This window comes from Teleopsis dalmanni, chromosome 2 (genome assembly GCF_002237135.1).
Source record: "Teleopsis dalmanni isolate 2A chromosome 2, ASM223713v2, whole genome shotgun sequence".
Taxonomy (NCBI): Eukaryota; Metazoa; Arthropoda; class Insecta; order Diptera; family Diopsidae; genus Teleopsis; species Teleopsis dalmanni.
This window is the reverse complement of record NC_051847.1, coordinates 85,414,772-85,431,953: the sequence shown is the minus strand read 5'-3', so window position 1 is coordinate 85,431,953 and position 17,182 is coordinate 85,414,772. Positions and strand designations below refer to the sequence as shown.

Genomic DNA, 17,182 nt, shown 5'->3' with positions numbered 1-17,182 from the left:
GCCATAATATTGGAATACAGGAGTACATATGCTTATGGTGTCATACACTGCGAATATATTGCGAATGGGCAACCCTTAAACAAAAATTACACAATAGCTACTGAACCATACATTTAATACAGCGAATTTGTTTACAATACACAAAAAGGATGGCATAAGCATTGCTGCGCTATTGCAAACGAGAGCAAATGAGATAATCTAATTGGAATATACGGTAAATAGGGCAATAAAGTGTGTTGGAATAATACACAGGTTGACAATGCTAAATAAAAATATTTCATATGTTGAGTTGTTCGTTAATATTTATTGACATTCACTGTTTGCTTTTTGACAGTTTTAAAGGCGCGTATATTTAAAAATTAAATAAATATTTTGCTTTTTAAAATATTAAACTGGTTTTTAATTATTTGATTGTACTTTTTGTATAATAATATAAAGTTAAAATGTCAAAATTAATATGCTTAAATCCAGAAACCATATATAATTAATTTAAAATTAATATATTTTTTAATGTAATATATATTATTGTCATTATTATTATTTTATTATTATTATTATTATCATTATTATATATTATTTATAATATTATATTTTATATAATATAATTCATAAAAAAATTAATTGAATGGTTTTTTGAAGTAAAATTAAAGTAAAAAAATTTCTTCAAAAAAACATTCAATTTATTTTTATATAAATTATATTATATAAAATATAATATCTTAAATAATATATAATTTTGCTTTCACTTATGTTGTTATTGTATTATGTATAATGAGAGTTGATTAATGTTATAATTAATATGCATAAATATTTTTAGGTCGTGTGCGAGTTCGAGTAAATTGATGATAAGTTGAGGGAAATAGTAAATTATGTCGGTATGGCACCGAATATTGGTATTTACCAGAATTTCAAGTAAGGTAAATAAGATAAAAATTAAGTAAATTAGGTGTTACCATTGCGAAAATTTTATAAGATGTTTAATAATTAAATGAATAAATTTTACTACTTTTAACCATATATAATAAATAAATTAATATTTACATAAGAGCAGTGCAAAAAATCCCTAGAAAATTTCAATTTACTTTACCTCAATTTACTTGAACTCGCACACGGCCTTAGTATAAATATTTATAATTAAAAACTATTATTGATATTTATTGATATTTACTAATTGCCCTTTTATTAGTTTTAAAGGCGCGTATGTTTAAAAATTTAATAAATATTTTATTAATTTTTTTTTCTTTTACTCATTTTGTTATTTAATAAAAATTTTAACTAAATTTAATGAAAAATTTAATAAATATTACCTCTGTATTGTAATAATATAGAATTAAAATGTAATGAATATGCATAAATCTATAAATATAATTAATTTAAAACAGCACTTAAATTATATGATAATATTTAATATTATGAAAGAAACTATTGATATTATTGTATTATAATGTTATATGATTAATGAATTATAATTATATTATTTAGTTATTGATCTAAGCGTAATTACAGAAAATAGTAATATAATTATATTGTTTTACTATCGTTATCAAAAAGTTTCAGGAATTTACTCAGAAAATTGAATATATAAGTTTATTTTTGATAATAGAAATTGTCTCTAAAGTACACTTCGTTGTTTGATATGCACTTATATACTAACACTTGAACCAATCGTCAAAAAACTTTTTATAATCGGATTTTAGTACAGCCATAAAAATCGGTTGGTTTCCCGGAATGAAGCCCGTATGTATTTCATTTAAACAAAAAATAATATAGAAAAAAATCGGCTGAAATCAATAGCTATTTTATACAATTTTTTGATCATAATAATTAAAATAATAGTTGTAACAACTTCTTAGTTATTTATAATTAATACTTATTATATTGTCTGAAAAATAAATTGATTCACTACTGACATTCAAACTTTCCAAACTTACTATAATTAAAAGCTGCTGTTGAAATGATGTCAAAATTTATATAATAATTATAATTAAATATAATTATTATACTATATAAATTTAAAAACTTATTTCATTACAGATGTAACATATGGAATAATTTTTACGGTGTTTAATTGTTGGGAATATTTCCCAATTTATTGTTTGGACTATTTTATATCAAAATCAAAAAATCTTTGGATTTTAATTTACTTTTAATCTAACATTTCAATTATATTTTGACTACCTATTTGAAATCCTTAAATGGCTATATGAAAAGTTAGGCTTTATCGCATATTGGTCGCCATTATCTCATCTTATATAGGTATTCTAAACAGGATGTCTAATGAAAGGTCTACAAGTACAGTATATAATTGTAAGGGTTCATTTGAAGTTATCATACATACTGAATGAAGATGAGGTACTGTATTAATTTTTATTATAATATAAATTAAATAAATAAATAATTTATATTGTTAAACTGACTGAGTATATGACTCCTAAATGAAGTTCACAAATGAAATTAGACTTATCTATAGAAATCATAATTTAAGTAGATAAATTTCAATATATTGGATTCACATATTAAAATTTATCTGTTTAATTTTCGTAGTTTGAAAGGTTTGACATTTAAAATGAAAAAAGAAAAATCTAGTAATATTATACCCTTTTGAAACTATTGGATCTATGATATAGTTTTTGGGATTTTCCAAGAGACATCGTAATTAATACTAAACAATCTTTCAGTATGACACTTATGGCATTTTATAGTATCCCTATTTTACATTAAAACTTAACGCCATTATTTGTGAAAGCATAAACAACATAAAAATAAACGGTATTTGTAGAGAACATTCCTTTTTAATCATAAAAAAGAAAATTTCTAAATATCACCCAAGGAACCATTCAAAAAGACGGAAAATGGGTACCACTTGAACTGATTGAACTCAACATCCTTCCTTCCTACTCCTACCCTTACCCCAAATGCTCATTCACATCCACATCCTAACCTATGTATTCGTCTTGTAATCCTTACATGTTATCTGCTTTTCAGATCACGGCGGGCTACAAGAACAATAACTGAACTTAAAAAGATCGCATCAAAAGGCTAACAATTTTTTTTCATAGACCGCATAGGTTGCCAGAAAGATAATCGAAAGTCACACCCTATAATGACAATGATTATGTTATATTTTAGAACTTTTAGACTCACCTTATGTACAATTATTTTTAGTAATAAATTATGTACATTTTTTTTCATTTAAAATAAATAGTAATATACATATTTAATTTTTCTTTACTCAAATAGTACAGCCTATAGGCTCTGTATTATTTGTATCAAATAATATGTACGCTTCCTATAATAATAAAAAAAACTAATATTATTTATATATCTCTATTTATTAAATCTTAAATTCAGGCAATTAGTTTTACCCTTAACACTAAAGTAATTTTAAAAATTTGCACCGCTTATTAATTTAATGAAGGAAAATGCGAAAACTTAAAGCAATTTTATTTCTACAATAAAAAATCAATTAAATCAATATATGAAAGAATATTTAATATTGTTAATATATTTGGTGCCATTCTTATACATTAACTGATTTATTCGTTCGATTTTTTTTGTGTTTATAGTACGTAAAGTTTTAAGCATTAAGAACATAATTAATTTTTTTTAATATTTTAAAAGAATCGATATTGTTTTATTGCGGCTATTTGCTGGTTTACTTATATATTTTTTATAGAACTTTTATAATACATAAAATAAAACTATTTCTTTTTCTATTTCATTTACTTTTGATAAACATTACATTGTTTTTTTGTTTTTATTAACTTAATGCACCTTACATGCTATACGCTCTATATATAGTAAATATATATATTTATATATATATTGATATACGAAAATACCGAAATTTTTTTAAATAACGTACTCTTAGGATGTTAGTCAAAACAAAAAATTTATTGATTTAACGTATATATTTTAATTAAAACTAATAATTCATTTATAAAATCTTTTTGTTTTCATTTTACAGTTGCGAGTAAATAAAGATATATTTAATTAATTGGAAGAAGGATTCATTAAAAGTTTATGAATGAAAAACAATTTAAAAATAAATTCAATTATGAAGTTAATCATTTTCATTTTTAAAGGTAAACAAATTAATGAATTTAGTTGACAGAAAATTTGTTTAATTAAATAAAAATATATATATTTTTCTTTGCAATTAAAAATCTAATATATATAAGATAAATTTATAACGTAAGCGCTGTAACTAGCACATTCGGATGAGTCGACAGTTCTATTATTGAAATTAAGTCTCAAAAATTTTATATATCGCGGATGGTCAATTTTGAGGAAATATGTCTTCAATATTCACAAACGCACATGCACCGAGCGAAGCCTGCGCCATTACTTTAAGCAATTCGGACGCATGTGCTAAACAAACATCTAACGGCGGACGCCGAGCATAGCTCATTGATTCTGTATAAAAACAAAGAAATATATATAAATTAGAATGATATTATAATAATTTATATTTGTACAAACTTTTTAAAATATATAATTTACCTAATATGGCAGAGTTAAGCGCTGTGCATACATTTTCACGTTTTGTGGGACATAATTGCCAGCCTAAAGGACTTGCCCATGGATTTGAATATGCAATTAAGCTAAATGCATCCTACAAATACAGATATATAAATTTATTAAAAATGTTAAAATTAATGTTTTAATTTTTATTTTTATTCACCTCCAACATTTGTCTATCATCATCATTCATTTTGTTTTCCTTTTCAAGTTGCTGACCCATTTGTGAAAGTTCTTTACCGAATTCTAATATTCTCTCTATGCCATAGCTGTGTTTTCGCGGGGTAATCATATCGACATCTAAAATTATAGTTTATGAAACAAAACGATTTTATAATTTTTTGTTAACTTTTATTATTAATAATATTATTATGAAAAGCGTAATGTTAAATAAAAAATAATCTAATAATTTCTTCATTAATTAAGACTGATTTATGCAATACTATTAATTAATTATTAAAATTATTCACGACATAGGCAAATAATTTCAATTAACATAAGATTTAAATTGTTTATGCTAAACAATAACATAGATTTGATATATTTAAAAATATATATTATCTAAATAACTTAGCACACTAGGTAAGAGGATGTTCTAATAAAAAAAATTAATAACTAATACTAGTAATGATATTTAATTAAAAATCATATAATATTTTTATTTTTAAAATAGAAACAATAGTTGCTGAAATTCACAGAAGAATTGTACTATAAAAGACATTGTATCTATGTTTAATCAAAGGAACTATACACTTTCCCTAATGAGATGATATTCTTTAAGTCAAATACACAATAGCTCATGACAAACTATATTGGCAGTAATCAATTCTTATTACTAACTAAAAATTTCGATATATTAGGTGTACTCAGATATAGTTCGGTAATATTGAAATCTCAGAAAAAAAAGTATTATAAGACATTATCACATCACCAACTTAATAAGCACGTTTAAATACCGCTATTATAATAGACTTCTTGTTGTTGTAACCCACGAAGATCTATCTAGTTAACAAATTTAATTATAACAAATATGTTTATGTATCTAGATGATGATAGTGTGAAAGAGGAGAGTTTGTTTATGATAAAGAATGTAGTGGGGGAAGGTGGAATTACTAATTCTGTTTTTTTAAACAGATTTAAAACTAGGCAAGGAACTATACTAGCAATACTATATCTAGTCGATATTATAATATTAAGAACATTGGAACTGTTTAAGGACTTATAGGGTTTATCTATACTAGCAGTACAATATACATATATTCCGGGAAATGCTTCATTTATTTCACACTCACACTTTATATTGCATTACATACTCTAAAACTGCATAAAATGATTAATAAAATATATATGAGTAAAACCCCTCGATTATTAATATATTTTATTATGTGACTAAGTTATATTTCTAAAAATAAATAAAAATTAGGTATTTATTTAATAACTATTAGTAAATATAAGAAGAAATAAAATTTTTAATTGATAAAGTTAGAGTGATAACCAAGAAACCATAACTCCATTGGTGAGTTTGAAATGTTAATAGATGTTACTTATGCTACTATATAGTCGATCGTTTGATTTTTGTTTTTATATAACAGCTGACTTATAGGAAAAAGTTTTAACAATAAAACTTATTTCTGTCTACACTGCTAACATTTATGTATATCGTATACAGGCAGAGTGAAAAAACAATGATTTTTTAGGTTGTAGTTCAAAGTGTTGTAGCAGCTTCAGTATATTCGAATTTTGGATCGAAAAATTTTAAAACTTAAAGATGTTCAAACTGCTCGAACATCAAAACTGGTTTATGTTTTATTTAGTTCTTATTTCAAATGGTTAACAGGAAATGGTCGAACAACATATGATATTCAAACATTTTTGAATGGTTCGCTGTGTCAGAGAGCGCAAACTTACTAGAAATATCAAAATGTTTGTAGCTGCAAATATACTGAAGAATTTTTAAAACTGATGTGAACATAGGCACTAGTCAGTAAAAGTGCTTTAAATACTAACTCATCAAGTAAAGAATAAGAAGTTTTTAAATGAAAGGAAATATTTTAAAGTAGTTTTATGACAACTAACATAGCGTAATAGACTACCTAAGAGGCAATGTATAGTATTCTTCACTAGCAGTGGAGAAAATAGTAGTTAATAAATGTATGTTAGCCGCAGACAGATGTATGATTTAAGATTTCATATATCAAATGTAGTATAATAAAGTTTTAAAATTAAAACTTATATATTATAAACAATAAATTATAATTAAACTTTCTAAAGATACAAAACTTATATTAATTAAAATACTATTAAACATTCAATGGGTACTGGCTGTTTATGTTGTACGTACCCATATCTTCCTCGATATCTAAAGAATCATTAATGTTTCCGTTTTTACAAGAATTTCCTGGAATTTTTAAAAATAAAATTAAAATGATTTTGAATCTAAAAAAATTTAAAACACTTAAAAAAAAAAAACAAAAATAATAAAATTACTATACTACAAGTGGTGTAATGCACTTTTGTAAAAAATAAATTAAAATTATTACTACTTTTACTATTAATAAATTCATAGGGAAATTAGAACTAATATATAGTTACTCTACAGGATAGTATGAAGCTATTTGAATAGTTTAAATAAAACAATATAGATACAGATTTACAAACAAACAAATATATAATAGCCTGGTTCACTAGGGTTTATTCATATTTTATAGTTATGTTAATTGTAAAAATTATTTCTAAAATAATTCTAGTAAAAAAATAGTTAAACTAATGGATATAAGAGTTAACAAATGCAAGATATTTAACATTAGTTTTCATTTAGAGTATATTTAGTTAGTAACAGTTCTAGTTTTAAATAATAAAGTGATAAGTAAGAATGTAAGAATGAAATATAGATGACATGTGTTATAATCAAGAAGCGTTTTTATTAATAGTTTTCAATAATAAAGTGATAATATTAGTAAAAATGAAATATAAATAATATGTGTTATAGTCAAGAAGGGTTTTTGATAGTTCTAAATTATAGAGTGCTAATATTAGTTTATATGAAATATGAATGATATATGTTATAGTTTTTGTGAAGAAGTGTTCATTAAATTAAATAATAAAGTTTTATGAAAATTAATTTAAATGGTAATACAAGCAGCTTAATTAAAATTTTACTTTTCATTTATGATTTTAATTTAAAATTAAGGTTTGTTACCATTTGTTGTATGACCATTATTTTCCATTTCAACATCATTTAGAAAATCGATGCCTGGAACCACATCAATATTTGAATTATTTGACACATTTTCCTCTGCAGCGGGAACGTTTTCACTAATTAAACTGTGTAAAAAATTATTCATTAAATCATTATTATTGTTTTAATTATTAATTTGATTTCAAATTAAATGCTCTCGTGATTATTTTTAAATAAAATAGTAATTAGGAAATTTTATTATTGTAAGTTGTTTAATAATTCTGGTCTATTAAATTCCAAAAAATTTTTTTTTCATTAAGTTGAATATTGTCTCGTCATCGTTTGTAAAGATAATGTTCAATGACGTCTATGACGTCTACAATATTCTTCCGTCAATTGAAAATGTTATGATATTAGATGTTTTAATACTCAGCATTTACTTTTTTTGTATGAATAGTTATCGCCTACTATCTGTAGGTAGTGGTGGAGTTTGTGTTCAACGAAGAGAGGATATCGTGGTGATAATTTAATCGATCTATTCACACTATTTTAAAAATGTACTCACACATAGTGAATACATTATTATAATATAATTAAACTATGTAGAAAAACTTAAAAAAATGTCATATATCTGGACAGTATTCAGGAGTAATTCATAAGAGCATTCAATACATAATAAAAATATAAACATACAGTGATTTTTTTAGATCCTGTTGATTATCTTCATTTATCACAGCTGAATTTATTGTAGCATTCTGTGCAGATTTACCATTTTGATAAGCTTTTGTTGATTGAATAACTGATGTCTGATTTGGTGGCGTTGTTTGTGTAGTTGTAGAATAAGTCTGTTTATTTGTAGGGCAGTACTGAAAAAAAAAGTACAATAAAATTATTATTTTATAAAACATTAAAAATAAATAAAAATGAAAACAAACCTCAATGTCAGAACCATTTATCATTTCAATAAATTGCCTACATTTTAACATAAACCATAAATTTTTATTATTTTCCAATAGTCCTGGATACGATCTAATTGTTTGATCAATTGCTTGACCCATTTTTCCCGACATAACTAATTTAAGTATTTCTAAAAGTTGTAAACACTATATGTCATAACATTTTTAAAATATGCGTATTTATACAAATATACTTTGGCGGTTTCGTATTGAGGCCATGTCCTCTTGAAAGTTTTGTCCTGTTATTTTTGAAAATGCTTCTGCAGTTTGACTATAGCCATTATGTACCAAATATGAGGAAACCATTCTATTAATAATACGGTAGTAAAATAAATAAATTTGAAAACAATATTCATATTAATAAATATTATAAAATGTTTACTTATGCAAAAGTGTTGTGGGGTCACCTTGCTCAATTGGCATGGGAAAGTTATAAATTGATGATTTCATCTCTTCACGCATTTGTTTCATCATATCTTCAATTTGATCAAATTTGAATGGTTCTTGGCCAAAATTAGCGTCTACTTCTTCGCCAGGTGTTTGTAAACCGACTGTAGGATATAGTTTTGTCTACGGAAAAAAAATATATGTAAAAAATAATAAAAAAAATCAATAAACTTCAAATCCAGTTACAACATTTACAGGCAAATCTCTAAATGCAATGCCCAAATCAATGCCATTTTTAGTATAGAAGCAGGTGTTGTTAACGAAATTAACGCAACAACCAATAACGTCACCAGTGGTGAAAGTTGGACCGTAGGACTGTCCGCTGCCGGAAGATGAAAAAGAATTACCATCATCGCCGTGATAACCATATGATTGTTTATCCCATCCTAAATATAAGTAGTTATCAATCAATATATTTAGTTGCGATATATATGAATTGTATTATTTACCTGGTAAACGATTCATGCGAAATTGTTGAGCTGTTAATCCAATACCCATATAACCGTTTTTACCCTTGGATATGATTTTAACTTCAAAGTAATAGAGACCACATGCTGGTGGTATTGGATAAGCAGTGCGTACTGATGCAGCATCGTTATGCTGCTTGCCAACACCTTCAATAATAAGATATAAATAATTAATACAAGTAATGAGATTGATTTCAAACATATAAAATAGATAAATTCTATTATCATATATAAGTTAGTAAAATTTTCTTTAAAAAGTAAAACACTTTAGGTCACGTTTTGATTAATTGACATTCGCGGGAATTTTTACTTTTGTTTATAGTAAGAAACTTCTCAAAGAAGGAGCTTAAAAACTGAAATGCATTTTATCAGACAGAGAATATTGTAGTACACAAGATCCTTTAAGGTAGAACTACTTTGTTTCACTGCAAATATTAATCTTTATGGTATATCTCTATATCATATATAGAAATACGTATAAACGTATATAATATAGTTTAATAATTTTGGAATAAAGTATGTATAAAATATTAAAAAGTACATAAAAAACCAACTAACAAAGAGAAGTTTATGATGAAATCAATTAATTAAAGTTCAATCCCAAGTAATAAGTAGAATAACAATCAAATAATACTATGGGAAATAGGCAATATTGACACATGTAGAATGACTCTTATAGTGGATTAACCTACGACAGGGAACTACTTTCAAACAATGACGACTAATAATTACAGGTTCTAAGAGCGTACGAGTCCACGTATTGGAATCAGTAGACAATATTACCAACCAAGTGCTGTTCATTACTTTTATTCTCTATTCTATCTCCAATCCAATCACACTCCTAAATAATACCTTTCGTTTTACAATACCACTACCTATCCACAATTTAACTGATGTATTTGTTTTGTAATTTCTTTCATGATATCTGCTTTACAGATCCTTGTGGTTTACAACAACATTAGTCCCATTGAAATTTTTAAGCGGCACTTCACTTTTCGCTTTTTAGATCTAGCAATGAGTGTTGAAATCTTTAAATAAGGTTAATAAACTATAATGCAGTGGGACGTATTAATAAACCTTATAAAATTTATCTCAAATCACATGCTCAAATAAATGAATATTGAATTAATAATGTAAAAACCTAAGATAGTATAAATTTACACTATATAAATAATGTAGACTACTCTATATAAATAATGTAGACCTCACTATATAAATAATGTAGATAGACTACACTATATAAATAATGTAAACTACACTATATAAATAATGTAGACCTCACTATATAAATAATGTAGTCTACACTATATAAGTAATGTAGACTACTCTATATAAATAATGTAGACTACACTATATAAATAATGTAGACCTCACTATATAAATAATGTAGACTACACTATATAAATAATGTAGACTACACTATATAAATAATGAATAAATAATAAATAAATAAATAATAATAAATAATAATAAATAATAATATATAATACTCTATATAAATAATGTAGACCTCACTATGGTATATAAATAATGTAGATAGACTACACTATATAAATAATGTAGACAACACTATATAAATGAAATAGAATGTACTACCCTTCTTATTAATTTGTAAAGGATAGGAATGATATCCTAAAACAGTATAGAATTCCAAAATATAACCTACAAATTCAATATGCGTTTCAAAACGAACTTCGGACTTTATTTGTTGAAGATAAATGTGCTTTGAATTCTATTACTTAAAGGAAGGTTTTTAACAATTATTTATTCTAAAGTCCATAAGTTCTTCAGTTACTTGGGGGAACGGAAATATAAGCGTGAATGAAATACACTCTAAAGAAATTCATTTGAATAGTTGTATATTTTAAAAAATTAAAAAGTAAGAATATTAAAAATAATTATAAATCGGCACTAATTATTATTTTTTATTATTGATTACAAATTATTTATAACATTTCCCCCCCAACTTCTTTATAGATACATAACATTGCTTTCAAAGCAAAACAACAACAAAAATCAGCTGATTTCAATCACTTTTAGCATTTCAAGAAAGACGCGAAATATACACAAAAATGAATACGTAAAACAAAAATAGAAACAAAAACAAAAGAAAGAGCGAGACAAATATGTTTACATTTCCTTTCTTGAATATTTATTTTTTTTAAATGAAAAATAAAGAAAAACACCAATAAAGCAACTTTTAATAAACTCGCTAAGTTCCACCAAATAAACAAATCGAATATTTTATTGTTGAATTGTTTTTCTTTATTATTGTAGGTTTATATAAGCTATAAGCTTATAAGCTTTATATGAGCTATTAAATAATATATGGAAATGCTATATTAAAACGTTTTCCAAAAGGAGGTGATAGTTTAGGGACTCAAATTTTTAATACATTAATTTATTTTACGAGAATTATAACCGGATATTTTCAGTTTTAAGTAACTCACGCTTAATTTCCAATATTTAATTATTATAATAAATAATACTTGCAATCTCAAGAAATTATTTACGAATAATTAAATACAAGAATTATTTCCAAGACCACTGATGAAATAGCTGTATGGGCAGCCAAAAACCAATATCTTAAAATAATATAAAATGATTTTTGTTGTTGTAGTTCACTACTATTCGAAAAAAAACCTCTTTAATAAATAATAATAATAATATTTATAATAGACAGTAGGTAATCTAGCAGTAGTACGATACTAACTAGTAGAAACCATTGGTAGTTTCTTAATTCGAGAAAAACAAAGAATATCTTCTACTATAACTTTTAAAGACTAGTGACCTTTTTTTTCTAAATTAAAAAATTGAATAAACTTTTAAGCCAAAATAAATTACAGATCAGAATTCTAAAGTAGGTAAAACTTTGCTTTAGAAGTAAAGCAAGTGTCCATCATTACTGTTAAATTAATTGACTCTAATCACACATAATATTAAAAATATAGTACTTCGAGAGAAATAACTGAAAAAACACACTATTCATAACAAATCGTTTTAAAAAATATAAAAGAATATTGTAATAAATAGACTAGAAGTGATTGCAGGTAAGAGTTTTTAGAGACAATTACAAAAGTTACACATCGTCAATAGCACATCGTATTAAAAATATAAGAGAATATTCCAATATATTTGTTGCTTTAATATAAAGTGGGTGATATATTTAATGATTACAATGATGAGCTCAACAGCTCAACATTTTTTGGATAGAAGTTTTCATGCAAAGTATTCACTTTTTAGTGAATATAGATCACAAGAGTAATGATTTTTAATTTCTCATTTGATCCACAACTACGGTCATTTGATCCACATTAAATTAAATCCAAATTTTGTCGGTATGATTGCTCTTAGCCAATAGAGCTCATTGAGTATATATGAGGAATTTAGCCGTATCAGTTAGTTTTTACTTATTATGTATCTTTGGTTTTTTTAAGTATTCTGTTCGTATAGCCAGATTACTACGGATATTATATTAATGTTAAAGAATTTTTTGTAGGTAAGCGAATAACAAAATCTATACTTATTGATGTTTAAAAGTTTCGTGTATCAATTTTGGTCAATTCATCGAAGTTGCAATTGCCAAGAATGCATTAACGACATTAACTAGTCGCTATAAAGCAAATTTTACAACAGTTTCATGTTGTTGTTGTTGAAGCCTGCCGGGATCTGCTTGTGTGACTCCTTTGGGGGATGTTGAACGGCGTTTGGTCGTGTTCGACGAGTGGGACCAAAATAGTTTGAAATTATTTTTCATTTCATGATTATGATATCTAACCAGCTATGCATAATGTTCATTTTTAAATATACTTGGCCTCTCTGGTACTCATTATAAATATCATAATATGGGTCTATCATATTTTTGTAGCATTCACATGAACATTAATGCCAGATTTTTTATATATAAAGTATATGTGTATTATATGCTATATTTCTAATTACTTTTTGAGTTATAATATAAGAATATATAATTATTCCAACCATTATTTTGTGATATTTATATATATATTAAATGTAAAACATAACCATATAGTTTTCAAATCTTGTTGATGAGTAACAAAATCTTATACAATATATACATTTCATATATGACTAATTCTTTGCACCCATTATAGACACAATATCTTGTTTATATTAAATTTAAATAAACATTTGAGTACTTTGAAAACAATACTTTCATTATCAATAATTTCACTAATAAATCTGTTTTCTATAAAAGGCAAAATAAATTTCAAAGTATTAGATATATATTTATAATTAAAAACTGTTTTTTCTAAAAATACAAATTTACTTACTTTAATGACTAATACAAAAATATATATATGCCACTTTTTCGACGTGTTGCTATAACAAAAACAGTAAATTACAGATTAACTCAGTCAAGTAAATAAATAATAAAATCCTTAGAAACGTTATTTGAGACGAGCGAATTTTAAGTCTGATATTCTAACCTATTTCCTAATAAATTGTTACCAATCAATGACTTTGTGTTTGCAATCGGTTGAAATACATAAAGAAATATATTTCCTTACGGAATATAATATATGTGTGTACCTACAGAACGATTTTAAACAAGTCAAAATATTTCCAGAAAAAAATATATAAAAAAAATGCTTTCAGAAAAAAATTATATGTATATAAAAAAAATAGACCCAGATATATAAAAAGAAATAATTATATTTAAAAATAATACTATGGATGCAACCCCAAGGCATCAATATATTCAAACACCAGTCAGAGACAAGGGTTTTTTGCCAACGTAAAATTAGCTATATCAATACAATAGACATCGCCATTTTTTCATAAATAAATTCCCAATAAAACAATAATTTCATCTCAGAATATCCATTACACATGTCTAAGCTATTTTTTCTAAACTCTTAAGCCGGCTATCCTATGTAAAAAAACAACAGCTTTTATATTACAATAATTGAGGACAGTGACTAGTTTGATTAAATTACTCCATTTCAATAACGGCCGGGTCTACGTCTCCGAAACACTCGTCGAGTTCGACAACCAAGTCCTGTTTAACAATCTCAAAATGGAACAACACAAGTAGAACCCAGATCTCTGCGGCCTATAACAACAACATTTTACATTAAATTAGTTTTAATTTATTTTATTCATCTGTACAGATATGGCTATGGACTGTAAAGATCTGAGTACTATAAAAAAATTAAGGAGAGGGTTGATACAGTGGGGTAGCGAAACTCTAGGAAAATACTTATAAAAGTAACATTTAGGGGCTTAAATAACGATACAATTCTTGAGACGTTACCGCACAAGGAGCACCGACTCTAAATTGTAGAAAACTAGAAGAATGAAGAAGAATATTTACTTTGCTAATCGATGTACAATTAAATTTTCATTGAATGTGAATGATAACTTCCAGACATAAAGTAATCAACATAATCAAAGGAAGAAATATATTATTAGTATTATTTTTGAAAATATTTCAAACTTACCTTTGTAATGAACGCGTAGATTATTTTCTGATAAACCAATAGACAAACACTTGTCATGTTGACTCCAACAGCGTGGTAATGGTGTCTCGTTTTCATCAACATTTGGATATAACATTTTAAGACGATCTACCGATTGGTGTTGGTGTGAGTTGCCAGTTGTACCAGACATTGGCACACTACTATCGTTGTTAGTGAACATTATTCGGTCGTTAGTTTTATTGGAGTCAAAAGCAAATGTACCGGAAGTACCAAATCGTGTATGCTGATGTCGATTATGTTGATTAGAATGATAGTAAGGACGAGAAAAGTACGAAGAGCTTGTTTGTTTGTTATCTTGTTGTAGTAACAGTGGCAGTGTTGTGGGAGGTGTGTGTGATTCGTGAGTTACCACAGCTGTATCAATGCCGGCAGATGTAGTGCCTACTAAGGGCTGTGGTGGTTGACGACTTGTGGTGGAGGAGGATGGTTCTGCATTCAATTGTTGTAATTCATCGATATTATCAATTGTTGATGCATCAATTGTATCAGCTATAGCGTTATCGTCTATGATATTTTCTTGTTCTGATCCTTGTGATGACGATGGTGCGTGTTGCTGGTGGGAGGGAGGAGGGAAATGTTGTTGATGTGGGTGCTCAGAGTGTTGGTGATGAAAGAGGTGTAGGATGTGTGACGATGATGACGACGACGATGAGGATGATGAAGGAGGTGGTGTTGTATTGTTATTAAATAATAAAGGTGATATAAAAGCTGAATTATCTGAATGTTGTGGCTGTCCGGTCGTTATAAATTCTAATTGTTGATTATTTGCTGTATTTGGTGGCGATGGCGGATGAAACGGCAAATGCTCAACCACATCTTCATCATCTTGAGAGTGCAGTATAGGTAACAACGGCAAATTAACAAGCAAATTACTGCTGCTGCTGTTGTTGCTGCTACTGGCAGAAGAGGAATTCGGTTGTTCATTATCATTTTCAGCATCCATTTCCTTTCCTTATATATTTGTTTGTTTAAATAAACTAGAATATTTATTGTATATGTATATTTCTTTGATCTCTCAATTACGTACAAAATAACGCAATTAAACGCAATAAAAAAAAACTCTTTGTGATCTCCTAAAACAAACACAATTTATTCGCAAAACTCTCATCATCATCGTCGTCATCGTCATACATTTTTTTCATTTAAAATAAAACCATTTACACATATTGAATATTTAACAATTGTAATGCAAATTACTTACGTTTATCTATAAAAAGTTATTTACTTATATATTTAAAAACTGCAAATTCTAGACTCTAGAGGATAAAAGTAAACTATTTTGTTTGCCTTCTGAAAGACCAAATAATATGAAGTGTTCAGATCTCGTCCTATGAAATCTGTCTTCTGTCAATTTTCTCGTCTCGTACCAAGCGTTGGTAACAATGTCAATTATTTACAAAAACAACAATTTATGACACTTCCCAACGCAATTGCAAAAATGTGCATTGATTGCATTATTCGTGTCCCTTAACAACTTCATTTACGGCAATGCCAGCAATATTATTAAATTTCTGTATATATATATATATATATTTAATCTGTCTAAAAACAGCTTTAACCTAGAATGTTGGTTTGTACCTTACAAAATGCAAAGATGAGTTAAGATTTCGAAAGTGCTGTGCCTTTTATTAGGAAATGTTGCTATCGAGTTGCCTGCGTAAATTTTCAAGGTTACACTGACCTGACCTGAATATGCAAACATATACATAAAATTGCATTATATGCAAACTGCATTTAAAGCGTTTTTCCCAATTTTTCATATTAATCACATAAAAACTTATTAGTGCCACAATGGCCATAATAAAATACAACAATAAAATTTGCAATTACAATTGAAAATTTTTATCAATATGTTTTTATGGTGTGATAATTATATATATATTAAACTCACGATAAACCCGTTAATAGTTTTAGTGAATGCCGTTTAGCATTTCTAAAACTAATATTATTTTACAATTTTAAAAATTTAATTCTGTAAATTTTTCACTTTTTACGTCGTTCCAAGTTTTCTTTGTTTTCCTCTGGTTAACACACATACACGCACTTACTTTTTTTATTGTAATACTTCTTGTGCGCTCTTTCGTCTAATATCTTCTGCACTTTTCTTTG

At 26.2% G+C, this 17,182-nt stretch overlaps 1 protein-coding gene across 4 annotated transcripts; it reads right to left on the bottom strand.

The window, feature by feature from the left end:
• Positions 1–4,120: 4,120 nt before the first annotated feature.
• Positions 4,121–16,215, bottom strand: LOC119682654 (ran-binding proteins 9/10 homolog). Of its 4 annotated transcripts, none has more exons than XM_038096141.1 (12): positions 15,035–16,213; positions 9,552–9,716; positions 9,289–9,488; positions 9,038–9,225; positions 8,850–8,962; positions 8,635–8,786; positions 8,393–8,565; positions 7,721–7,845; positions 6,863–6,919; positions 4,685–4,821; positions 4,504–4,615; positions 4,122–4,416 (listed from the first exon to the last, which is right to left on the bottom strand). In XM_038096141.1, exons 1-12 carry the CDS (start codon positions 16,014–16,016, stop codon positions 4,280–4,282), a joined length of 2,541 nt encoding a protein of 846 aa, XP_037952069.1. In that variant the 5' UTR covers positions 16,017–16,213; the 3' UTR covers positions 4,122–4,279. The 4 variants fall into 4 exon arrangements, with proteins under 4 accessions (XP_037952072.1, XP_037952069.1, XP_037952070.1 ...); XM_038096142.1 differs by having other exon boundaries at positions 9,292–9,488; XM_038096143.1 differs by having other exon boundaries at positions 9,298–9,488; positions 15,035–16,211.
• Between the last annotated feature and the right edge of the window lie 967 nt (positions 16,216–17,182).

Coding starts and splice junctions, on each gene's coding strand:
- LOC119682654 (XM_038096141.1), bottom strand. CDS start 16,016: ATGGATGCTGAAAATGATAATGAACAACCGAATTCCTCTTCTGCCAGT. Junction 8,787..8,849: donor CTCAATACGAAACCGCCAAA/GTATATTTGTAT, acceptor TACAACTTTTAG/AAATACTTAAATTAGTTATG. Junction 8,566..8,634: donor TAAATGGTTCTGACATTGAG/GTTTGTTTTCAT, acceptor TTTTTTTTTCAG/TACTGCCCTACAAATAAACA.